At 35.0% G+C, this 20,559-nt stretch overlaps 3 protein-coding genes across 4 annotated transcripts; 1 reads left to right on the top strand and 2 right to left on the bottom strand.

The window, feature by feature from the left end:
- The first annotated feature begins 45 nt into the window (after positions 1–45).
- Positions 46–3,586, top strand: LOC133515963 (homeobox protein Hox-A3-like). The gene is made up of 3 exons (XM_061848617.1): positions 46–200; positions 862–928; positions 1,942–3,586. Exons 1-3 carry the CDS (start codon positions 147–149, stop codon positions 2,550–2,552), a joined length of 732 nt encoding a protein of 243 aa, XP_061704601.1. The 5' UTR covers positions 46–146; the 3' UTR covers positions 2,553–3,586.
- LOC133515960 (homeobox protein NOBOX-like) lies at positions 3,578–6,131 on the bottom strand. Of its 2 annotated transcripts, XM_061848612.1 has the most exons (3): positions 5,980–6,131; positions 5,491–5,591; positions 3,578–4,805 (listed from the first exon to the last, which is right to left on the bottom strand). In XM_061848612.1, exons 2-3 carry the CDS (start codon positions 5,584–5,586, stop codon positions 3,840–3,842), a joined length of 1,062 nt encoding a protein of 353 aa, XP_061704596.1. In that variant the 5' UTR covers positions 5,587–5,591; positions 5,980–6,131; the 3' UTR covers positions 3,578–3,839. The 2 variants fall into 2 exon arrangements, with proteins under 2 accessions (XP_061704596.1, XP_061704598.1); XM_061848614.1 differs by lacking the exon at positions 5,980–6,131 and having other exon boundaries at positions 5,491–5,813.
- A 2,478-nt stretch (positions 6,132–8,609) lies between these two features.
- LOC133515959 (homeobox protein Hox-A5-like) lies at positions 8,610–11,159 on the bottom strand. The gene is made up of 2 exons (XM_061848611.1): positions 10,631–11,159; positions 8,610–9,688 (listed from the first exon to the last, which is right to left on the bottom strand). The coding sequence occupies exons 1-2, from the start codon at positions 10,760–10,762 to the stop codon at positions 8,699–8,701; spliced, it is 1,122 nt and encodes a 373-aa protein (XP_061704595.1). The 5' UTR covers positions 10,763–11,159; the 3' UTR covers positions 8,610–8,698.
- Between the last annotated feature and the right edge of the window lie 9,400 nt (positions 11,160–20,559).

Raw genomic sequence — 20,559 nt, 5'->3', positions numbered from 1 at the left:
TAGACTTATGCCGAGAGGGTATATATTGACTAAACAATCTGCAGACGCAGTTAAATTTACTGGACATCTCCACACCTAAGTTATTCACGAGAAGTCCGCCGAAACAAAAACTCATCTAATCATATTTAAAACGAAATTGACTAAAAATGTTTCAAAATCTAGTGATGGCTGGATTAACTCCATTATGCAACACAAATGAGGTAAATATATTTAACTGTTAAAAGGAATCTAATAAAAGTAAAATTTTATTTTTGTCTTGAAGAATGTTATAATAAGACGTTTTCTCCTTGCTGTTATAACTTTTCCTAAAAGTTTTCTTATTATTATTTTCTGTTGATTTAATATTCGTCTTTTAATACTCCCGTATCAAATACTGCAACTAATTGGTATTGACATTAATCGTAAATCTAGATTAGATATTTTTCTACGGTTTAACTCGTGTACTTTAGTGACAACATGCGACAAATTTCGATGATCTTAACGCTTAATAGGTTCTAAGCTATCTAGATAATAAGTTAGCTATAAGACTAAATATTTGTACACCTATATGGTAGATCACAGAGTACTATATAATTTCACTGTCATCTGTATTATAACCTGTGTTTCACAAATAAAATATTACTTACTTACTTACTTACTTAACGTTTCAGTGCTTCAGTATAGATTTACCGACTTAGGATTACCGAAATATAGTTATACATATCTAGTAGGTACTAAAAAACTTGTCTGTAGTTACTAAACCTGAGTAAAACCGTTGAACCATCGTTGAACGGTATTAATCAGGCTAAGGATATTTTTTAAATTCAATATATAGTAATTAGAATTATCTACCTACATAAAAGGTGCCTATTTCCTTTTCAGATTCAAGACTGGGATAACAGGCCATTCAACGGAAAATGGCCTGAAATTCAACGTAGTTCTGTCCGAGGTGGGTAGATTTTTTTTCAACTTTGAGATTAGATTTCAACCGTTAACCATATTGTAAAAAAAATTGATTATCCTATCAAATAGGAACTATATCGATATCTGATCAGTCAAAACAGCCAATTTTCGTGATTTCGGGTTTAGTCCTAAAATAAAATATGTAAATATAACACGTACAAATTATACTAAAAACTTCAATATGCCTAATAAAATGAATAAAATAGAAGTCTTTGGTATTCAATTATTATGTTATCATGCATAAAATCCAAATAACAATTAATATACATAATTATAATTATGGTAAACCAAATTTGTACAATAATAAAACAATAATAAAATAGTAAGGATAATTGATTTTGAACAAGAACCCCTCATCGGTTAAAGGCCTCCTCCGAGGACTTCTTCTTCTTTTATCTTCCCTTTTTTTATCTATATATTTTCAGTTTGGATGGACTGTTTTATTTATGTCATCAGTCCAACGGCTATTTGGTTTGCCGGGGCGTCGTTTGCCTGTCATAATTAATATTTTGTTGCATTACAATAAATTACATTACGTAAAAAAAATACTTAACAAATAATAAAATAAAACAAATTGATATATTTAAAATTTTACTTATAAATAAATGTTAAAACGAACTTATGTTGTAATGTACTGTAACGAATTCGACTGGAAATAAAAAGCTTTTTTTAAAGTTTTTTTTATTAATTGATTTTGGAATATTATACGTCTTTATACTCTGATTTATCGTTACTTATTATAATATAATATCGCCGCATCAAACTACACTCAAATACGATTAAGACGGGACAGAAATTGTGGTGTATTCCCATCTTTCCCGCCCCACGTGACCACTGCCATATAAGAGGCGGGCACAGATGGGAATGATTTGTATGTAGCGCCCGCCGGGTACAGATGATAATAAACCGAAATTGTTCATACAAAGCAACCCATTTGCATCGCTTTCGAGTAGAGTTTTTTTCTACTTTATTATACAACGTATCGCTCATATGTTATAGGTTCTGAAGTAAAAAAAACAATCAGGAAGAAACCCAAGCGAGTTCGCACGGCCTACTCAACCGAGCAGATTCGAGCGTTAGAGAAGATATATACCACCACCAAATACATCGATGCCAAGCGCCGCAAGGAACTCGCAGGCACCCTCAACATTGGAGACAAGGCTCTCAAAATATGGTTCCAGAACCGGAGAATGAAAGAAAAGAAGGAATCTTCGGAATCCAGCTGCGACACCTCATCCGATATTGTAAGCTGCCGGTCTCCGATACTAACAAATGATTGCGTGGAGCAAAATGTCGAAGCGAATATTCCTTACCAAAATCACGGAGTATCTTACGAACCTGAACAGTATCAGTTTCCTACTTTCTATTACCAAGATAGCGCAACTGGTCAATGTTATCAAAATGGATATAGTAATGGATATGGCTGTGAGCCATATTCTCTCAGTTTCGGTGTTGATACTTGTGTGTATCCGACTCAGTATTATCCTATAGATAACAACTATAACAACGTAGAATTTAACGCTTATAATCAAGCTCAAAATGCTTATGAAATAGATAGTTGGTTTCCAAATTCGTATGATTTTAACTGCTTTAACCTGCAACAAGCTTAACTTGTTTTACATAGGTAGAATAGTAAGTGCTGCCAGTGATATTAAAGAACCTTATTGTAAATTTATTTTTATTATAATTTAATTTGTTTATATTGGTGTGCCCATACGTTTATCGCCACCTTTTTTTATAACCTACTTCTAATTTTGCGTACAATACTGAGTCTTTTATAATCATAATACCATTTCAATTTGGAATGTAGGGAAGTATATAAAAGTTCATATGAACATAATATATCTTTTATATTAATTAAATTTTCAAGCATGCTATTTATTATCTTGCGGTTATTTATTAGTAAACGTAGCATATAAGTAAAAAAGTATGACAATTTTATTAATATATTAAATTAAAGTACCGTACTTACACTTCCTACCGAAGTTCTTTTAGGTACTACCCAGTATGCCAAAATTACATTTTCCATTATTTAATAAGTTAATTTTAAATTATTGTTAACGAAATGTATTATTAGAAGTTCCTAATTAATTTATAAAAATCGTTCATAAGAACATATAGTCTTATATTTATTTCACGCATGCTATTTATTTTCTTTCGGTTATTTATTAGTAAACGTAGAATATAAGTCATTATATAAAAATATAAATAGCTACGTCAAATACTGTCAAATACTTGATGGTAGGTAGAATGTTTTATATTATTACTATTTAATCAATGATGTGCATACACTTCGTTTTGTACGAAGTTCTTTTATTATTAAGGCACTACTATGCACACCAGTAATTTACTTTTTGATATTTTATAGCTTTTATTTAACATAAAACGTCAGATGAAATGTAGCTATGATTATCATAAAATGTACAAATAATAATCAAATAATTTAAGAATAACGAGTTTCTATGTATATTGTTTATTTCTATTTTCTACTTTTGCTGACATTCTGCTTTTTGTATCTTTGACATGCTTTTCTATTTTGCTAGTAACAACTTTTACTGAAGTTTTTTTCTGTACCTATATGTTCATTTTGAATATAAAATAAAATGTTTTTGATGTTTTAATAAATAAAAGTAGACTTTGGAAATGGGTATTTATTATTATTTTTAATAAATATAGTAAACACTACTAATACTAAAATTATAAATATTCTTTGGAGAAAACTATATACCTACCTAAGTCCTTAGGATACTTCCAATTTGTTCCATGGAACTGTGAAAAGGGATTTAATATTTGGAAAAAAGTATCAGTTCCACGGAACTCTTGGGAAGTACCCAATCTTTGTAATAACATCGAAATAGAGGTGTATAAATCATTTTTTTTTCTTTTAATATTTGTCATCAATATTTATAATAAGGGTTTGGAAAAGGCAAGGCCGTGAGTACATATTGAGTCAAAGGGTTCTGTGCACCTTGCTGCAGCAGAACCGGCGCCGGCTGCGAGGCGGGATGGCATCTACATTCACAGTGGCACTCTTTAGCCGTGCGCGCAGGTGCCGAGGCTGATGCAGCCGGAACTAGTGGTAACATTTGAACAGGCTTCCATAACATATTACTTCCAACAGGGAGCGATGGTTCAGTGTAATATTTTTTCAAGTTCAAAGGAAAATATGCCCCTGGCGAACTCTGCACAACACTTATCGGTTTCTGTTGAGGTTTCCTTTTGCGTGACAGATCATGCGGCAGCTTCTCATAAAGACTAGTAGAGCTAACTTCACTTTTAGGACTTTGCATTTTAGGTGGCTTTGATGTTACTACGTTTTCAACAAAAGGCTTCGGCTGGCTAACTTCTTGATTTCCCAAATAGATGTTATATTTTTTATACACATCAGATGAAAACTCTGCCGGAGGCTGATGATCTTCATTTCCATGTTTGTTGTCGGTTGTAGGGAAGGATTCGTTTTCCTTTTTTATTGCAATGTTGATGTATTTCGGTGGCTCATTCTTGACCGACATTAGTGGTAATGAAGCGTAATGTCTGTTATTAGTTGATGTAACAGTACACTCGTTATTTAATTGATCGTTAGCAGCGTCTATTTTTCTGGAATGTTTATGTTGGTCGCACTCGGTATTGTTACTAGTTACGTCTTTCTTCTCTTTCATCCTCCTGTTTTGGAACCAGATCTTGACGGCTCGTTCGGGGATGTTAAGCGCACTGGAGACCTCCTTGCGTCGAGCGCTGCCGATGTAAGGGTATTTCCTAAATTCGGCGTCCAGGTACTTGATCTGCTCGGTGGTGAAGGCGCTGCGGAAACGTTTTGCCTTCTTCATCGGTACGCTTTCCTCTGACATATCGTAGTTTTCCATCTGGAAATATAAACGAAATAATTATATTCTTTAAAAATAACAATGCACAACATTATAATTTTTCTACCAATGTAAATCTAACCAATACATAAGTAACCATATGTAATTTATAAAATCCAATCATACATATTCGTTTAAATTGTTAGATTTTTTATGACAACCAAATCTTATTATACTTTAGAGCTCTTCTTAGCATTCGCAGCGTTAAGACAAGTCGAACGGTCAGGAAAACCAATGTAAGACAGCTCTTTGATTATATGAAATAATCTTACCGACCTGGAGGTCGCTAAAAGCTGGCTTTAATTGATCGTTCGATCATCTGCGATCGAAGAGCTATAGGAATAGGTATACGGCTTGAATAACATAAAAATATTCTAACTATATCGTGTCTAATCAGGCATAATGTTAAAATTAGAAACTAAGTGAAATCGCACAACATTAACTAATGGGGGAAATATTGTCGCTGTCTTCCCTAATTAATTGCGCTAAATTAAGTACTTTCTAATAAATGATACCATACCATCATTAATTATTGACTAGGTATCTAATTTCGTCACACTAATACGAACAGTCAAAAGGTGTTATGACCTTTAGTAATATATTATATTGACTGTCTAATTACTTTTATACGTGATCTAACAAAAGTGATTAAGTGCGTAATAGAATATTGAAAAAGTGAACTTACAGTTTCTTCAATTTTTCTCTTCGATGTATTTTCAGCTATAGCTGCAGCCTGGTGTGGAACCCTCGGCCCGGCTTGATTTAAACACAGGTATCTCATGATCCCTAGAACAAAACACGTCAAAACAAGGTTATATCCCCAGCACGCACAAAGCGACTAAATTAAAGAAATTGATAAGGTCATTTTTATACCGTTTGGTTCAAATACATTAATTAATTATGTAAAACATTAATTAACTAATCATTCGATGCTTAATATACATTTAAGTAGCGCAGTCTCCATTACTCAATATCATCGACTTTGATTTGAACAAATAAGTTGGTAGCATAGATCGCATTCATTGTACTTATGAATCATCTCTAGGTTTTATACTTTAGAATCAATGTAATTTATTAAATACACAAATCCGGGAAAAAAAAAATTTTAATCACTAATTATCTAGCTCCGTAGGCATATGCAGTTGAATAGGTAAATAATATAAATATCACAAACCTGATGTACTTGAGTGCGCAGTACCAACAATGATTAATTTTGTACTTTTTAATTAGTATTATAAGTAGACTTTAACTACCTTTCAATAGAATAAACCCAGCATCTTAGACACTATAATACTTGTATACTGACATAACTATAACAACTAAAAGTTGGGTAGCAGTACTTTATAAGAGTACCCACAATTTATTCACTACAAACGCTATTTATGCATATCAATAATTATGTACACATAAACATTACCTTTATTTTTTAACTATGGTGTTTTCGGGAATAAATCACTTTTTTTTTATACAATAATTTAAATAATAAACCGGGTTATAATTTTGACGACCGGTCTGGCCTAGTGGGTAGTGACCCTGCCTATGGTCCCGGGTTCAAATCCTGGTAAGGGCATTTATTCGTGTGATGAGCATGGATATTTGTTCCTGAGTCATGGGTGTTTTCTATGTATTTAAGTATTTATGAATATTTATATATTATATATATCGTTGTCTAAGTACCCTCAACACAAGCCTTATGGAGCTTACTGTGGGACTTAGTCAATATGTGTATTGTGGTCCCTTCGTCCTCTCCGGTGTTGTGAGAGAGGGTTTATTGGATTTTTGAATAAAGTGTTCCCCGCTCAAAACAAACCGCGTAAAAATCAGAAATTCCCTAGATTTTCGGCCACCAACAGAGGTTATCAATATGGATTTTAATGGCAGGTAAAATCCTTCTAATAATGTCATATAATATTTATTTATTTATTTTATTTATTTATTTATTATATAAACAAATACTTAAATAAATATTACATTATTTCACTAATCGACTAAGTCCAACAGTAAGCTCAATAAGGCTTGTGTTGCGGTACTTAGACAAATATAATATATAAATACTTAAATACATAGAAAATACCCAACACTCATCACACATATAATCCGTGCTTATCACACCAATAAATGCCCTTAGGTACGACTTTTTACCCCTTGCCCGGGATCATCGGCTTCATTTCATCTTAAAAAGTTTATTAGTTGAAATCTTTGAATCATTTTCTAATTTAGTAAATTATATTTATTACGTTTATTGACTGTAAATACATTAGTTTGTTTCGCGCCATCTCGCGTTGCCTTGTCACAACGCGTACAACACGATGAGACTCGCCCAAGCCTATCGTAAAGGAAAACTGAAAAACTTTCATGTATCTAAACTTGTGAGACTTCGAAATAAGTAGTGTTAACATTAACAAAGTGTTTTGGTTGATAATCATTATCAGTTAATATATAAAATAATTATATGTACTGAATGTTTGAAATTTAATAAAGTAATTACCTAGGTACTTTGACCGGGACTTGCCTTTTCTACGTAGCGCATCAATGTACGTGATGTCGGCCGCTTCCCTCAACAGATGGCGTCGCATGCTCATTTAGTTACCTTATAATATTTAGATTATATTTTAATAAAATTATTTAATAACATTACCTCATACATCAATGAAAAATAAACACTTTCTAAATAAAAACTACTGTAAAATTGTTTTATTTTTTATCTGATAACACAAATTTAAATATAGGTTATGTTTTTTTTCTATTTACTGATTTCCTTATGATTATAAATCACAAATTGATATAATCTCGTAGAATTTAGGTTAGGGAAAGTGATCTGAAGATACCCCATAGCCAATACCTGTTAAATGAATTAATTTAAATTACTTCTTCACCACACCAACTGGTAAAAAGGCCCTCTTGATTGTTCAAACTAATTAGAAAGTTGCATTTTATCCACATGTGGGGCAAAGTAACCAGATGCAAATTTTGAGTTGTTTCCTTATGTTAGCTGGTAGAATTGAGTTTTAAATGATGATTTTGAATAAAATATTATTACGTTGATTTGGTTTGATTTTCTTGGTATTTCATAGTTAGTATTTTATTTCGCGTTGGTGTGGTGAAAATTTTTGTGTTTTACTCGGAAGCAAAGTTTGTTTATCCCTCGTGCCTTGAAACCCTCGCAACACTCAAGATTCCACTTCTCGAACAATTTTGGATTCTTTCGCTTGCTCGGGTATCAATATATGCACGATCGGTTAAACCACAACTTTGCCCCCTTTTAAAACAAATAACAAAGATATTTATAGTATCTAAATTTACCAAGTTCACATACTTACAATGAAGATTATATAAATTAGTTTGCAAAGCACGATAGCAAAGCTTTAGCTATGTTAAAAAGAAAACAAATATAAAGTTGGTTGGACCATGTTAATTTTGCATGCCAAGTTCTATGTCAAGTATGTATGGTTCTTATTGCCAAGTTTGTGCAAATTTACTGTGCCAGAGTCTAGTAGACGTCCGGTTAATTTACATCCATATTAATGTAAGTATACCTATACCTATCATTAACTTATAATAGGGAGAAAAGCGGCCCGATTCTAACTTTAAATACATCAAACATTTACTAAAGATACGATATGGGCTAGGTACGTCAGTGTCAAAAGTGACGTTTATTCAAATAAAAACGTCATTTTTGACATAACCAATCCATATCGTAACTTTAGGAAATCTTTGACGTATCTTAAAGGCCGGGCCGTATGCATAAAGACTTAATATCTGACTACTTTTACTGTGACGTTGTCATAATAAAAATTGCAAACATTTAAAGATAAAAAATATTTTATTTTCATAAATAATACAATCTACAAACTACGCTAGCAAAAACCATTTCACATGACATAATAGACCACTTAACATTCCTCATCGGGATAAATATTTCTAATCCAAGATATATCAGTATTCTGAACATCTGCCGCCGACATAGACACAGTCCCCTGATCCTCACGCTGAGGTGACTCTTCCTTGAACTGAGGAGACATCTGCACTTCCTGCATCTCGCTCCCGTAGGCCGATGCTTCATCTTGTAACTGCATCTGACGGTATTCGAAAGCCAAATGCTGATCGTGGGGATACTCATATGTATACCCGTTCATCATTTGGCTGTCGATACCATGAGGCAGAGACAACTGTGTCGGCATCGGCATCGGCATCGGTGTCGACGTCTCAGGATATGGCTCCAAATAAACACCTTCCTGTTTGTAGAGGGCGTCTGCCACTGGCGTAGGAAAGTCGTGAGGGACCAACATTTGCATCGGTATGGCCCCGTGCTCCGGAGATGATTCTGTAGTCTCTTCAGAGTCCTCCATGCTTTCGGCTCTATCTTTTTTCTCTTTCATGCGACGGTTTTGGAACCAAATTTTGATGGTGCGCTCGTTGAGATTCAATATCTTGGCGAGTTCAATGCGACGGCTGCGATCTAGGTACCGGGTGCGGGCGTACTCCTGTTCAAGTTCCATCATCTGCTGACTTGTGAAAGCTGTGCGAATTCGTTTGGGTTTTTTTACGCCCCCTGTTCTGGTCGCATTCCAAGATGGGGCGCGGCTCATGAACTGGCTAGTACTGGAAACTGGAGTCATCCACGTTCTACCGTTCAGCATAGGGCTTTGTGAACTGGGAGTCATTAGGACACTTGAGCCGTTGATGCCGTGAGTCATTCTAGGGGTGTTGAGCATGCTGTATCCGTTCTGGGAGCCGTTGATCTGAGGGAAGCTGTGGGGGTCATCTAGGTCGATGGGCGTGTGCACGCCGGGCGTGGAGAACTTGGGGCCATCGTTAGACGCACTGGTGCCGTTGTAGCTCACCGGAACTATGTGTTGCGGGATGGTGGTCCATTCTAGGGGCTGTAATATAATCTTTAATTAGTTAATGTAAAAGAAAAAACTTGTTATTGCACCAATACACCAGTGCGAGCGAGATGGACTGCTATCGCGTTTACGAAGTCGCTAACGTAAACATCAAATGCTCGTGAATAATTTGTGGGTCGATTTGGAAGATCGCTTTGTAAATTATTTCAATACAGAGTGACTCGTTTTTATGGTTGTAGAGTTCTATAGTCACTAGAGATGTGCCGACTAGTCGCCGACTAGTCGGGAAAGCCGACTATCCGGCCACATTTATAGTCGGCGACTAGTCGGCGACTAGTCGGCAAAATGAGCCGAATAGTCGGCTGCCTAGATCTTCCAAAAAAATAAGGAAATAAAATAAAAAACCACCATACTCGAAGTGTTTGCCGATTTACCCAGTCCACCTCGCGAAATAAGTACTTGGCATTGATTACACTTCACTTTACTTGAATCATCTTCAACATCGTCAAAAAATGTCCACACGCGTGATTTTCTTTTAGTCATAATGTTTATAAAGATCACTACTTGTTTATTTAAACTTTTAAACAACAATTACGATTCGTTATGTATGTTTTTCTAATAATAACACACCGGAGCAACAAGTGAATCGGAAAGGTAAACAAAACTAGTCAAAACATGAAAACGCAACCACGTGCGGCAGCGAATCAGGCGACCCGAACGTTTCCGATTACGCCCGAACTTAGGCGAAGACCATAGTCGGCTACGCCGACTAGTCGGCCGACTAGTCGGCCACCTGACTGCCGACTAGTCGGCTAGTCGGCTAGTCGGCCAAAACCATAGTCGGCACATCTCTAATAGTCACATATAATAAAGATCACTCGATAGAAGATTGATTCAAAACAAGATCAACGTGGGAAAACCTCGCCTTAAGTCATAAAACAGTATACAATTTCTAAATTAGTATAAAAATGTAATTACCGTAGGATCGCCATTGACATTGGTGGTATCAGGACTCCACTGGTCTTCACTGGTCTCATTGATACCGTTACCATACCGGTACATCTGTAGTGTACTGGGCGGCTGGCTAGGAATGGACTTCGAAGCAGACATACTCGATTATCAAGTACAAATAACAGGGATACTCAATAGAAGTATGGAACGTTCGGTACGAAAGTCCAAGAGTAAGTAATGGTGTGTACTAATTAGGGTCAGGTTTTATAGTATCCTATTTCTCTTGTTCGTAAGTAGGGGGTGATTAGCAAACTATTTGAAAGCTCTAATAAGATTACGGATTGATAAGACATTTTTGTCGTAATTTTGAATATTATTTTCCTTATCTGCAAAGTGTGAATCTAATTTATGAATACTATTATATAAGTTCGTATCATCCACGATGACGCGTAGATTTGTCAATTCTAACCTTTAATTACATGACATTACGAATCAAGGCACACGTCGTGAAAGACACGATCTATACTTACTTCAAGTTAAGTATAAAAACATTTATTTGTAATATCAGTACCCCTAGTGTAACTAAATTCGATTTTGAAACGTGACGTACGCGTTTGCGTTTAGTCTCATTTTGTATGGGTTTTTGAACAGCGCGCCAAGCGGGACGTTTTGGAAAGTCAAAAATCTCATACAAAATGACACTTATCGCAAACGCGTTCGTCACGTTATGATGTCGATCAAAGTTACACTAGGGGTACTGTTACATGTCATATACAGTTTACTTAATATCAGGCCTCGCGCCCTTAGTATCCAAACACTTTTTTGATTTGTATATTCCTCTAAGTTAGAATCGATCGTCACATTACAAGGAAATAATCGTAAAATAATAATAATACCTAAAACCATCACGTACTAACCAACCAACGTACTCAACCAATACCAGTTGCAACCGAAAAAAATACTGCAAAAAGAATGACGTATTTTTGTATTAAATCTATCATAAATAGTTGTGTATCTATGATACATTTATCTACATTTTATAGAAATCATTTTAGTATATCAAAATTTGATCTCCATGCTGCTCGAGCCTGTCAAAACTGCTGTCAAATCATCAACTGCTGATGTCAATCCACTTCTCTAACTTTTATAGGGCTTTAATTGCTACTCTAATTTTAATATAATAACCGTACTTAACCGTCATAAGTTTATTTGAGTGTTTTTCTAATGTTAACACCTAATAGTACATAATGACAGTTGTAAATGTTGTAGTTTCTTGTCTTTATTTTTAAAGGAAGACAACAGTAAAAATCGATTTTTTATGTGTTTTAGAGATAACTGGAAGTAGGGAATGCTCCCGGTACTGAATTTGTATGGCGAGAACCGGACGTTCCCGGGTCCGGTACTGTATTTGTATGACGAGAACCGGGCATTCCCGGGTCCAGTATTGTATTTGTATGGCGAGAACCAGGCGTTCCCGGGTCCGGTACTGTATTTGTATAGGAAACCAGTACCGAGAAACTGGAGGTCCTGGGTTCAAACCCCAAGGGCATGTAAGGGCATTTATTTGCGTGTTTAACAAAAATATTTGCTTCTGAATAAAGTATGTGTTTTGTTTTAATATGTATGTTGTATCTAGGTTCCTATACATATATTTATCTAACTAAGTGAGTATATGATCGCCTATACCAGCTATAAGCTATGTTTCAGCCAGTAGTATAAGCTATGTTTAGTTTGCTAGGTGCATCGGTGTAAAGCTGGCCATACACAGTAGGGTGTGCCTGTGCAATTTTATCAACAGCACAGAAAAGGAAAGAGGACGGCCGATTCTCCATACAAACGTAGTCCCCATTTTCCTCTCTGGATATTGCTATTTTGAACTTTTTTGAATTGCTGAATATTTTTACATAATTTGATGTCTATTAACCATAGCTATGACACTGCGTTTAAGTTATTTCGAGTTTTATATTATTATAATGATGAATGATGACAGATGGGCCAAAATAGCCACTAGCTGGCATCCCCGGTGTAGTCGTGGCAGAGGCAGACGGAGAAAGAGATGGCGGGACGACTTGGATGCGTTTAAGTGGCGGGATCTTGCTCAGCACAGGGAGGATTGAAAAGCGAGAGGGGAGGCCTCTGCCCAGCAGTGGGACGCACAAATAGGCTAATAAATGATATAAAGTAAAAATATTATTATGAAAATTAGGAGCATAAAACAGATCTCATACAAAATTTTAAATGTGACTAACTCCTATAATAGTTCAAAATTCGAAAAAAATCAAACGTAGGGCATATCTGTAGTTGATATGTTACAAATTGTGTTAAAATATTTTCAGAGAGGAAAATGAGGACTACGTTTGTATGAAAAGTCTTAAAACGGAGCGTGTTTGGCATTAGACTGTGCAGTTTTCTATAAAATAAATTTAATTAAATATCATTTATTTTCAGTCAACTAAGACATAAGTATATACCTTACAAACTAACATACATACAATAATAAAAATCTTAGAATCTAAAAATCATTTTGACGACACAGTTGAACTGTACCGGCAAAACTGCGCAGGCATACCCTTATGTGTATGGCCAGCTTTAGATTGTCCTCAAACTGTAGATTTAGCCCACTTTCTCTGGACTTTGAACAGTGAGATGATTAGGCACAAAAATACCTTGTAAGTGTTAAATATAAATAGTATTGTAAGACATGCTGTGCTTCAAAACAATAGGCTGTCCGTTCGGGTGTAAACAGCCTTATCTCGGTGAGGTCTTCTAATTTCAAAATAATCTTTTGTTGAGACAATGCATTCAGATAGCAGGTCATTAGTGTGTGTCAACATTTAAAATCAATTTAATATTTTTGTATTTTAATTTGTTAACTGTTGATATTGGAAGTTTTTCTGAACGATTTAAGCTATGTAGCTAGGTAGTAAGTATTAGGTAGGTACGTAACAAAAATATATAATACAGAACGATCTTAAAGCTTATGATACGCTAACTATAATATACAATGTGTTTGTCCACGTATAGTCGAGCCGTTTACCACGATGAATTTTATCGACAAATCACCCCCCATTCCTGTTTTTTCTCAACCATTTTAAAAATGCACCCTTTCAAAGTTTTATGGTGCCAAACACTACTGCACTCAATTAATGTACCATTATCTGTCCATTTACTTATCGCACATAAAAAAAATCATTCGATAGCTTATGAATTAGGGCATAAATTTGAAGCATAAATGTTACAGAGAATTTTCCACAATTACTCGAGAATTACTAATGAATGAAAACATTACACGTAGGTAATATAAAATCGTATTGAGACAAATTCATGTCCATTCCTCTGTGGCCTCTGCGTTATGATAATACCTATATTACCTATATGATAGTTTAAAATTCGGTCTTAAATTATTTAAAACATTATACATACAAAATATTGATACAAGTCAATCAAGAAATCTGCTTCTGAAATATTTGTTAGGCTCATATGTTTTCTGCTGTCCCTGTTTTTTTTCTGTGCTTTATTTTGCTGCTTTCATTCATTACCCGTAGGTACTTACATATAATATATGGCATATGCGTAACACCGCTATGTTAGTGTACATTATGAAATATTCTAGAAATCATCCCAGCGGTTACGATTGACGAATGAGAAATATTTCGCCAAAGTACGTACTTACTTTTACTGTGGCATATGCCTGAGTTTGCTTATATTGAATAAACGTGAGTTGAATAGTGAGCTAGGGCTGATACACGCGCCGAGCTATATTTTTTGCAAATTTTTTTTTTACTTTTAAGTATTACTGCTGTGAGTGAGTAAGTCGCTTGTGAATTAAGGATCTTAACCAAATAATATTGTTTTTGTATCCATTGTCGCATATTGATAACGAGTATAAAACAATAGCTACTTGTAAAAATTGATTTAATAAACCTGGTTTTATTATTCTTATATTAACAAACGAATGAAGAGTAAATCACATTAAAATATAACTCAATTGAAATAAAACACTAATTAATCCATCCTATATTAAACAAATAAAACTATACAACACTACACTACTATATATACTTTTTATATTTGAAATGTAAAAAGTGTATCGAGTACACTGTATAATTATATTATGAGAATCTATTATATGTGTAATGTTTTAATAATACTTTTATCGAAATAATATTCAATTTTCACTTTTCACCACTTAACAATAATTCGTTCCTTCGATTCGATATGAATAATAATTTTGTTATCAAACTTTAACTTATCGCCGGCATCATGCATTCCTCCTTAGATACATCTCTTTCACACCTATTCAAGTGCGGGTGAGATAGCAGATATCTAAAATGACAATAGGAGGTGGAGTCCGAACATGAACGCAGAGTAATTGTGATGAAATGTCAATCAAACTACTAAGGAAGGGATTATCCCTGTTTGTAGAGATCCCTTTATATTTTGTATTATGCGCAGCTTTAATTCTATAGCTACTATGCATTGAAAAAACTCACTAACGAGTTTGTTTACTGAAATGTATTTTTGCTTTTACTTTTCTTAAATTCCGTCCATGTTTTGCAGTAGCTGGTTAAATCTATAAATATGCTTTTTGTTTACATGTACCTATTATTTTCACTTTATCTGTACATATTTTATAGCTGTACTTATCTTATTTAGGTAAATACTTAATTTGCATATGTAAAAAGTAAATAAAGTATTTACATGTATTTGATATGAACAAATGAGCCATTCCATATTTTTATTGAACATTATTTTAAAAATTCGAGAGTTTGCATTTATTATGATAGCGTCCATAGGCTATGGCTCTTTCTATCACACGTTTCCTACACATGATTGTTACCGATGAAGTATAAAAATATAGCATAAGAAATATCATAAAACTAAAATAAATATTTTTTTACGTCTCCAGTTATCAAAGTTGTCATCTGAATCAAACTTGTAATTTTTCGGTCGATTTCTATTTAGTGATATTTTTTCGTCAGATCTCAATAAAATTTGGTGGATAAATAGTTCCCTATGCTGTATTATGCGCAATTTCACTGTAAGTTTTAATAAAATCTTCCCTACATGAGCTTTTCCTGCCAAAAATGTGGGAGGTCGTGCCGCTCACGCATCGGCCTCCACAGTCACCAAACCCGTTGTCTAAACAGCAATGCTTAAATCGTCTGCAATAGACGCAAAGGCCTGTGATGATGATGATGATGAAGTTATGAAAACGAATGGAATTTTCGTAACACAATTTAAAAAACTGTTCGCGGAGCTATTCTCACTTCGGTCTTGAAAATCGGTTGAATGCGTTTTTTTGTCCAAAATAGAGATTTCGTGTTTATTCCACCCAGAATGAGCAGCTCTTCACACTTACCAAATTGTATCAAAATATGCCGATAAGAATCATCAACAAAACAAACTCCGGCCCTTATAGTATCGCCAAAAATTTCTAAAATGAATGTTAGTGGCAGCCCTAAGCCATCGGCGGAGATCATCAATCATCGCGGCAAGACAATCACAACCGGTGGCACATCTGCCACGCTCGGCGCTTCCGAGCGGCTCGAGCGACACTGCGACCAGGTTGATGTGGTAGGAGATAGGGAAAGAAATGTTGCGAGACGTTTTTGATAACTGGGTAAACATGTTACATTCGGGCTTTTTGTACACGAGAAATATAAAATAATTTTAATGTTGGCAACTCGTGCGTAAGTAAGATATCAATTTTTAAATCAATATTAGTTACTGTAGTTTTAATACTAGGTTCATTCAGCAGTTTTTTTTTTTAATAATAGCGCGTTTTTTTTTCTCACGATATGACGATACTGTTGCCCAAAATTTAATTAGCAATCTTGAGGCCTTTTTCTAGTAGGTAACATAGGTCTAAAATTGCACCCTAAAAAATTGTAACAATTTTTGCACAAAAGCTAAAAAACTTGGAAATTGCTTCCAAAACTACGCAACTTTAATTTTGTTAGAACTCATCTATTACTTTTTCTTTTTTTAATGCATTTTTTATCACAAGAAATAATACAAGGAACCTAAAACTAGGATGCGCCACAGAAACATAAAAGTTTATGCGTGGTGGTCAAACTGCATATTTAATATTTAGTTACGTAAAGTTGATATACTAGATACAATAAAGAAAATGAAGTTAGGTAAACCGATAAACATTACACAAAATTAAAATTCAAAACCATGATATCGCGATCCCGGGCACGCATAACGCACAGGCATCTCACTCGCGCGTATGCTCAGTGAGAGTGAGAGAAGACCCTGAATCCACGGGGCCTGAACGTATTGGTGAAAACACTACAAGAATTTTGTACATCAAGGTGTATCAATAAGAAGCGCTGGTGGTCTAGCGGTAAGAGCGTCCGACTTGCAATCCGGAGGTCGCGGGTTTAAACCCGGCTCGTACCAATGAGTTTTTCGGAACATAAGTACGAAATATCATTTGATATTTACCAGTCGCTTTTCGGTGAAGGAAAACATCGTGAGGAAACCGGACTAATCCCAACTAAGCCTAGTTTTACCCTCTGGGTTGGCAGATCCGATGGCAGTCGCTTTCGTAAAAACTAGTACCGCCGCCAAAATTTTGGGATTAGTATCCCATGAGCCGTGGCAAAATGCCGGGACAACGCGAGGAAGAAGAAGAAGAAGGTGTATCAATAAAAGAGTGTAGGTACAGGTTCTTTAAAAGTCGCAACACGCATACTATTTCTAAGCGGATCCCTGAAGGTGCATGCAGGTTGCATGGTTCCGAGTGTTCCGAGCGGCTACGTTAGCGACATTGCGACTAGGTTGATATGCTATATGCTTAAGAGATAATAAATAAATGTTTTTCATAACTGGGTAAACATATTTATTTTGGAAGGCGTTTTGTATTTGCTTTATACAAATTAATTGTACCACTACCCTAAGGTTCTCTGGTAGAGATTGCTCTTTAGTGATAAGACCGCCCGTTGTCTACCATAGTCTAAGTTGTGTGTTTAATTTGTATGTCATTAAGTTCTTTTCATATTGGTGAGCAATAAAGAATATTTGTATTGTATTGTATTGTACATACAATCATATTATATAATAAGTTTTGTTTTTATTATTGTACTTATATAAATATATAAATTAACAAATAAACGCCCGCGAGTTGTACCGGTGTCAACCTTTACACCGGTATTATATAATATGATTGTATGTACAATACAATACAATACAAATATTTATTCTTTATTGCTTGCTGGTTGGATGGTGGTAGCCAACCTTCGCACCAGGGTACTAAAATACCGGCGCGGGCATCGGAGGTCCTCTAAAAAGTTACAGTTGACAACCCCTTAAAATTAAGGTGTCGGACACGATATGCAAGTATTTGAATATCGTATGCCTAAAGGGCATTATGCAGATACTAGTTTTTAGGTACATTATACTTGTCGGTAAGGTATATCCTATGAATTTATTTTACAATTTACCCGAATTTATCATAATTAAGTATCAAGCTCGGCTCAGGACACAGTTTTAATTGTTTATTAGCATTTGATGTAGGTTCCATTGTTGGGTTACCTATATTGGGCCATTTTATTTACCTAAAGTTGTACGCCACACTTTTTTTCAAATTTGTCACAATTTTTAGGTAAATTAGACTATCCTCATATTAGGACTAAAAAAGTTTGTCAATGTGTTACCATTTTTTTATAGACTCTCTATGAAGGTAACTGAATGGAAGGAACGAAAAATGTATGGAGATTTTGGGACACTTTTTCTCCTATTAGGTTCAAAAGAACTCGTGATTCTGAATATAAATAATATCATACAAATTCACAAATTTGAAAAAAACGGTAAAAAATGCCCAATTTACAACTGTAGGTACTTATGTCGGATATCTATGTGTTTATACATAGAGAAGTGATATCTTCACCGATCGTGTTGCCTCCTGGTTCCCTCGCGTTGTCTCCGAGCGTTCATATACTAGGGTCGGCTCGATCCCGTCATATCTTTTATATTTTTTCATCAATGTCACACGTGACGCCTGAATGTCATTTTCATGCGACGTCGAAAAAAATGTTTATTAAGACGAGGAGCGCCGCGATATTACAATTTCTCTCCAGTGAAATATGGGAAGCGATTTTTTACGAGAAAATAACAAGGTGAATAACGGTGAGATTAAAAGCGTGAGAGGGTTAGGCGTCTTATTAAATTTGTTTTGCCTTCTCTTTTAGTTCTTCCTACTAAAAATATGAAGATTAAACTTCAAGACGTGTATTTATTCCAATTTAATTTAACGTCAATCTAATTCAAAATACGTTCGACGTACATATTAGGCTTTTAGATTAGTTTTGCGTCACGTAATACATTTGTGTATCATGTTTTATTCGAATACCACTTGGTTAGGTACATATTTCAAGTTCTTTTAAATTACCTTTCGCGACTAAGTATATTTTAATTTTCTTATTTAAATTCAACGCAAAGAAGGTGCTTGTCGATTCCAGGTATGTAATATCTTTTTAGGGTTCCGTAGCCAAATGGCATAAAACGGAACCCTTATAGTTTCGCCATGTCCGTCTGTCTGTCTGTCTGTCTGTCTGTCTGTCTGTCTGTCTGTCTGTCTGTCTGTCTGTCCGAGGCTTTGCTCCGTGGTCGTTAGTGCTAGAAAGCTGAAATTTGGCATGGATATATAAATCAATAAACCCGACAAAGTCGTACAATAAAATCTAAAAATTAAATTTTTTTAGGGTACCTCCCCTACACGTAAAGTGGGGGTGAATTATTTTTTTCGCTTCAACCCTAGAGTGTGGGGTATCGTTGGAAAGGTCTTTCAAAACTAATATGGGTTTTCAAGAAACATTTTTTGATAAAGTGAATATATTCGGAGATAATCGCTCCGAAAAAATAAAAAAATGTGTCCCCCCCCCTCTAACTTTTGAACCATAGGTCCAAAAAATATGGAAAAAATCGTGGAAGTAGAGCTTAAGAAAGACATTAAATGAAAACTATAGCGGACATGATCAGTTTAGCTGTTTTTGAGTTATCGCAAAAAGTTTTCCCTTCATAGTAAAAAGACTTACTTTAATTAGGTTTGCCTATTTGTTTAACTCGGGTGAAAGGTACCGTTTCATCCCTTGGTTAACAATTTAGTATACTTTAAGCTCCAGTTTAGCTTAATGTGACGGAAGAGTAACTACGGAACCCTACACTGAGCGTGGCCCGACATGCTCTTGGCCGGTTATTTATAAAATGAACCAGCTCGGTCAAAAACTGTCTGAAAAACGGGCGACTTTCTTGTAGACATTTGGGTACATTTTACTAAGGATTTTATCTTGCAACTTATAAAAGTCATTTTGTAAATTAAAAACTAGAATGTTTGAACAAACCTATGAGAATCTAGCAAGAAAATTAGACTTTAAAGTCCACGTGAATTATGATGTCCACGGGAAAGAAGCATTGACTCATACTAAAATAGTTTTTGACCCAGCCAAAATGATTAATATTAGGTTACTCTTTTAACAATTATAACTCCCAGTCGTCACGCCTTTGTTTCACTCGATCAAATTCGCGTGTAACGCCTAGTTCAGCAATAAAGAGGATCCTTTGACAAATGAGCATCATTACACGACACGACGAGCGATCAGCCGCGACATGTTGTCCTTTGTTTTATTAAACCCTCCCCTGGCCCAACTATTAACGGTTTCAGCTACGATTTATTTAATTTAAGCTGTGTATAGTGATATGTTATTGTTTAGTTCGTATTAAATATAATCAGCGAATGATATTAAAAAAATAGTAAGATTTTATTTGTATTTATTTATATTGGCTAATGCAGAGGTACAAGATAATTGGATTTTTGTATCGTTGGCTGCTCTTTATTGCCAACGTAGTCAACTGCAATGTAAATTCATCATGGATTCTGGATAAATTGTACCCATAGACCTAGAGATTTCCAACTCAACGATCAAAATAACTAAGGAACAGACCGTATT

The sequence above is a fragment of the Cydia pomonella genome, chromosome 3 (genome assembly GCF_033807575.1).
Source record: "Cydia pomonella isolate Wapato2018A chromosome 3, ilCydPomo1, whole genome shotgun sequence".
Taxonomy (NCBI): Eukaryota; Metazoa; Arthropoda; class Insecta; order Lepidoptera; family Tortricidae; genus Cydia; species Cydia pomonella.
Note: the sequence above shows the minus strand (reverse complement) of the source record. Positions and strands in the feature narration are given on the sequence as shown.

Excerpts from the sequence above, each read along its gene's own strand:
- LOC133515963 (XM_061848617.1), top strand. The coding sequence starts at position 147 with ATGTTTCAAAATCTAGTGATGGCTGGATTAACTCCATTATGCAACACA. Across the intron at positions 201-861 it reads CATTATGCAACACAAATGAG|ATTCAAGACTGGGATAACAG; the intron begins GTAAATATATTT and ends TTTCCTTTTCAG. Across the intron at positions 929-1,941 it reads TCAACGTAGTTCTGTCCGAG|GTTCTGAAGTAAAAAAAACA; the intron begins GTGGGTAGATTT and ends CATATGTTATAG.
- LOC133515960 (XM_061848612.1), bottom strand. The coding sequence starts at position 5,586 with ATGAGATACCTGTGTTTAAATCAAGCCGGGCCGAGGGTTCCACACCAG. Across the intron at positions 4,806-5,490 it reads AGAGAAAAATTGAAGAAACT|ATGGAAAACTACGATATGTC; the intron begins GTAAGTTCACTT and ends TTATATTTCCAG.
- LOC133515959 (XM_061848611.1), bottom strand. The coding sequence starts at position 10,762 with ATGTCTGCTTCGAAGTCCATTCCTAGCCAGCCGCCCAGTACACTACAG. Across the intron at positions 9,689-10,630 it reads ATGTCAATGGCGATCCTACG|CCCCTAGAATGGACCACCAT; the intron begins GTAATTACATTT and ends ATTATATTACAG.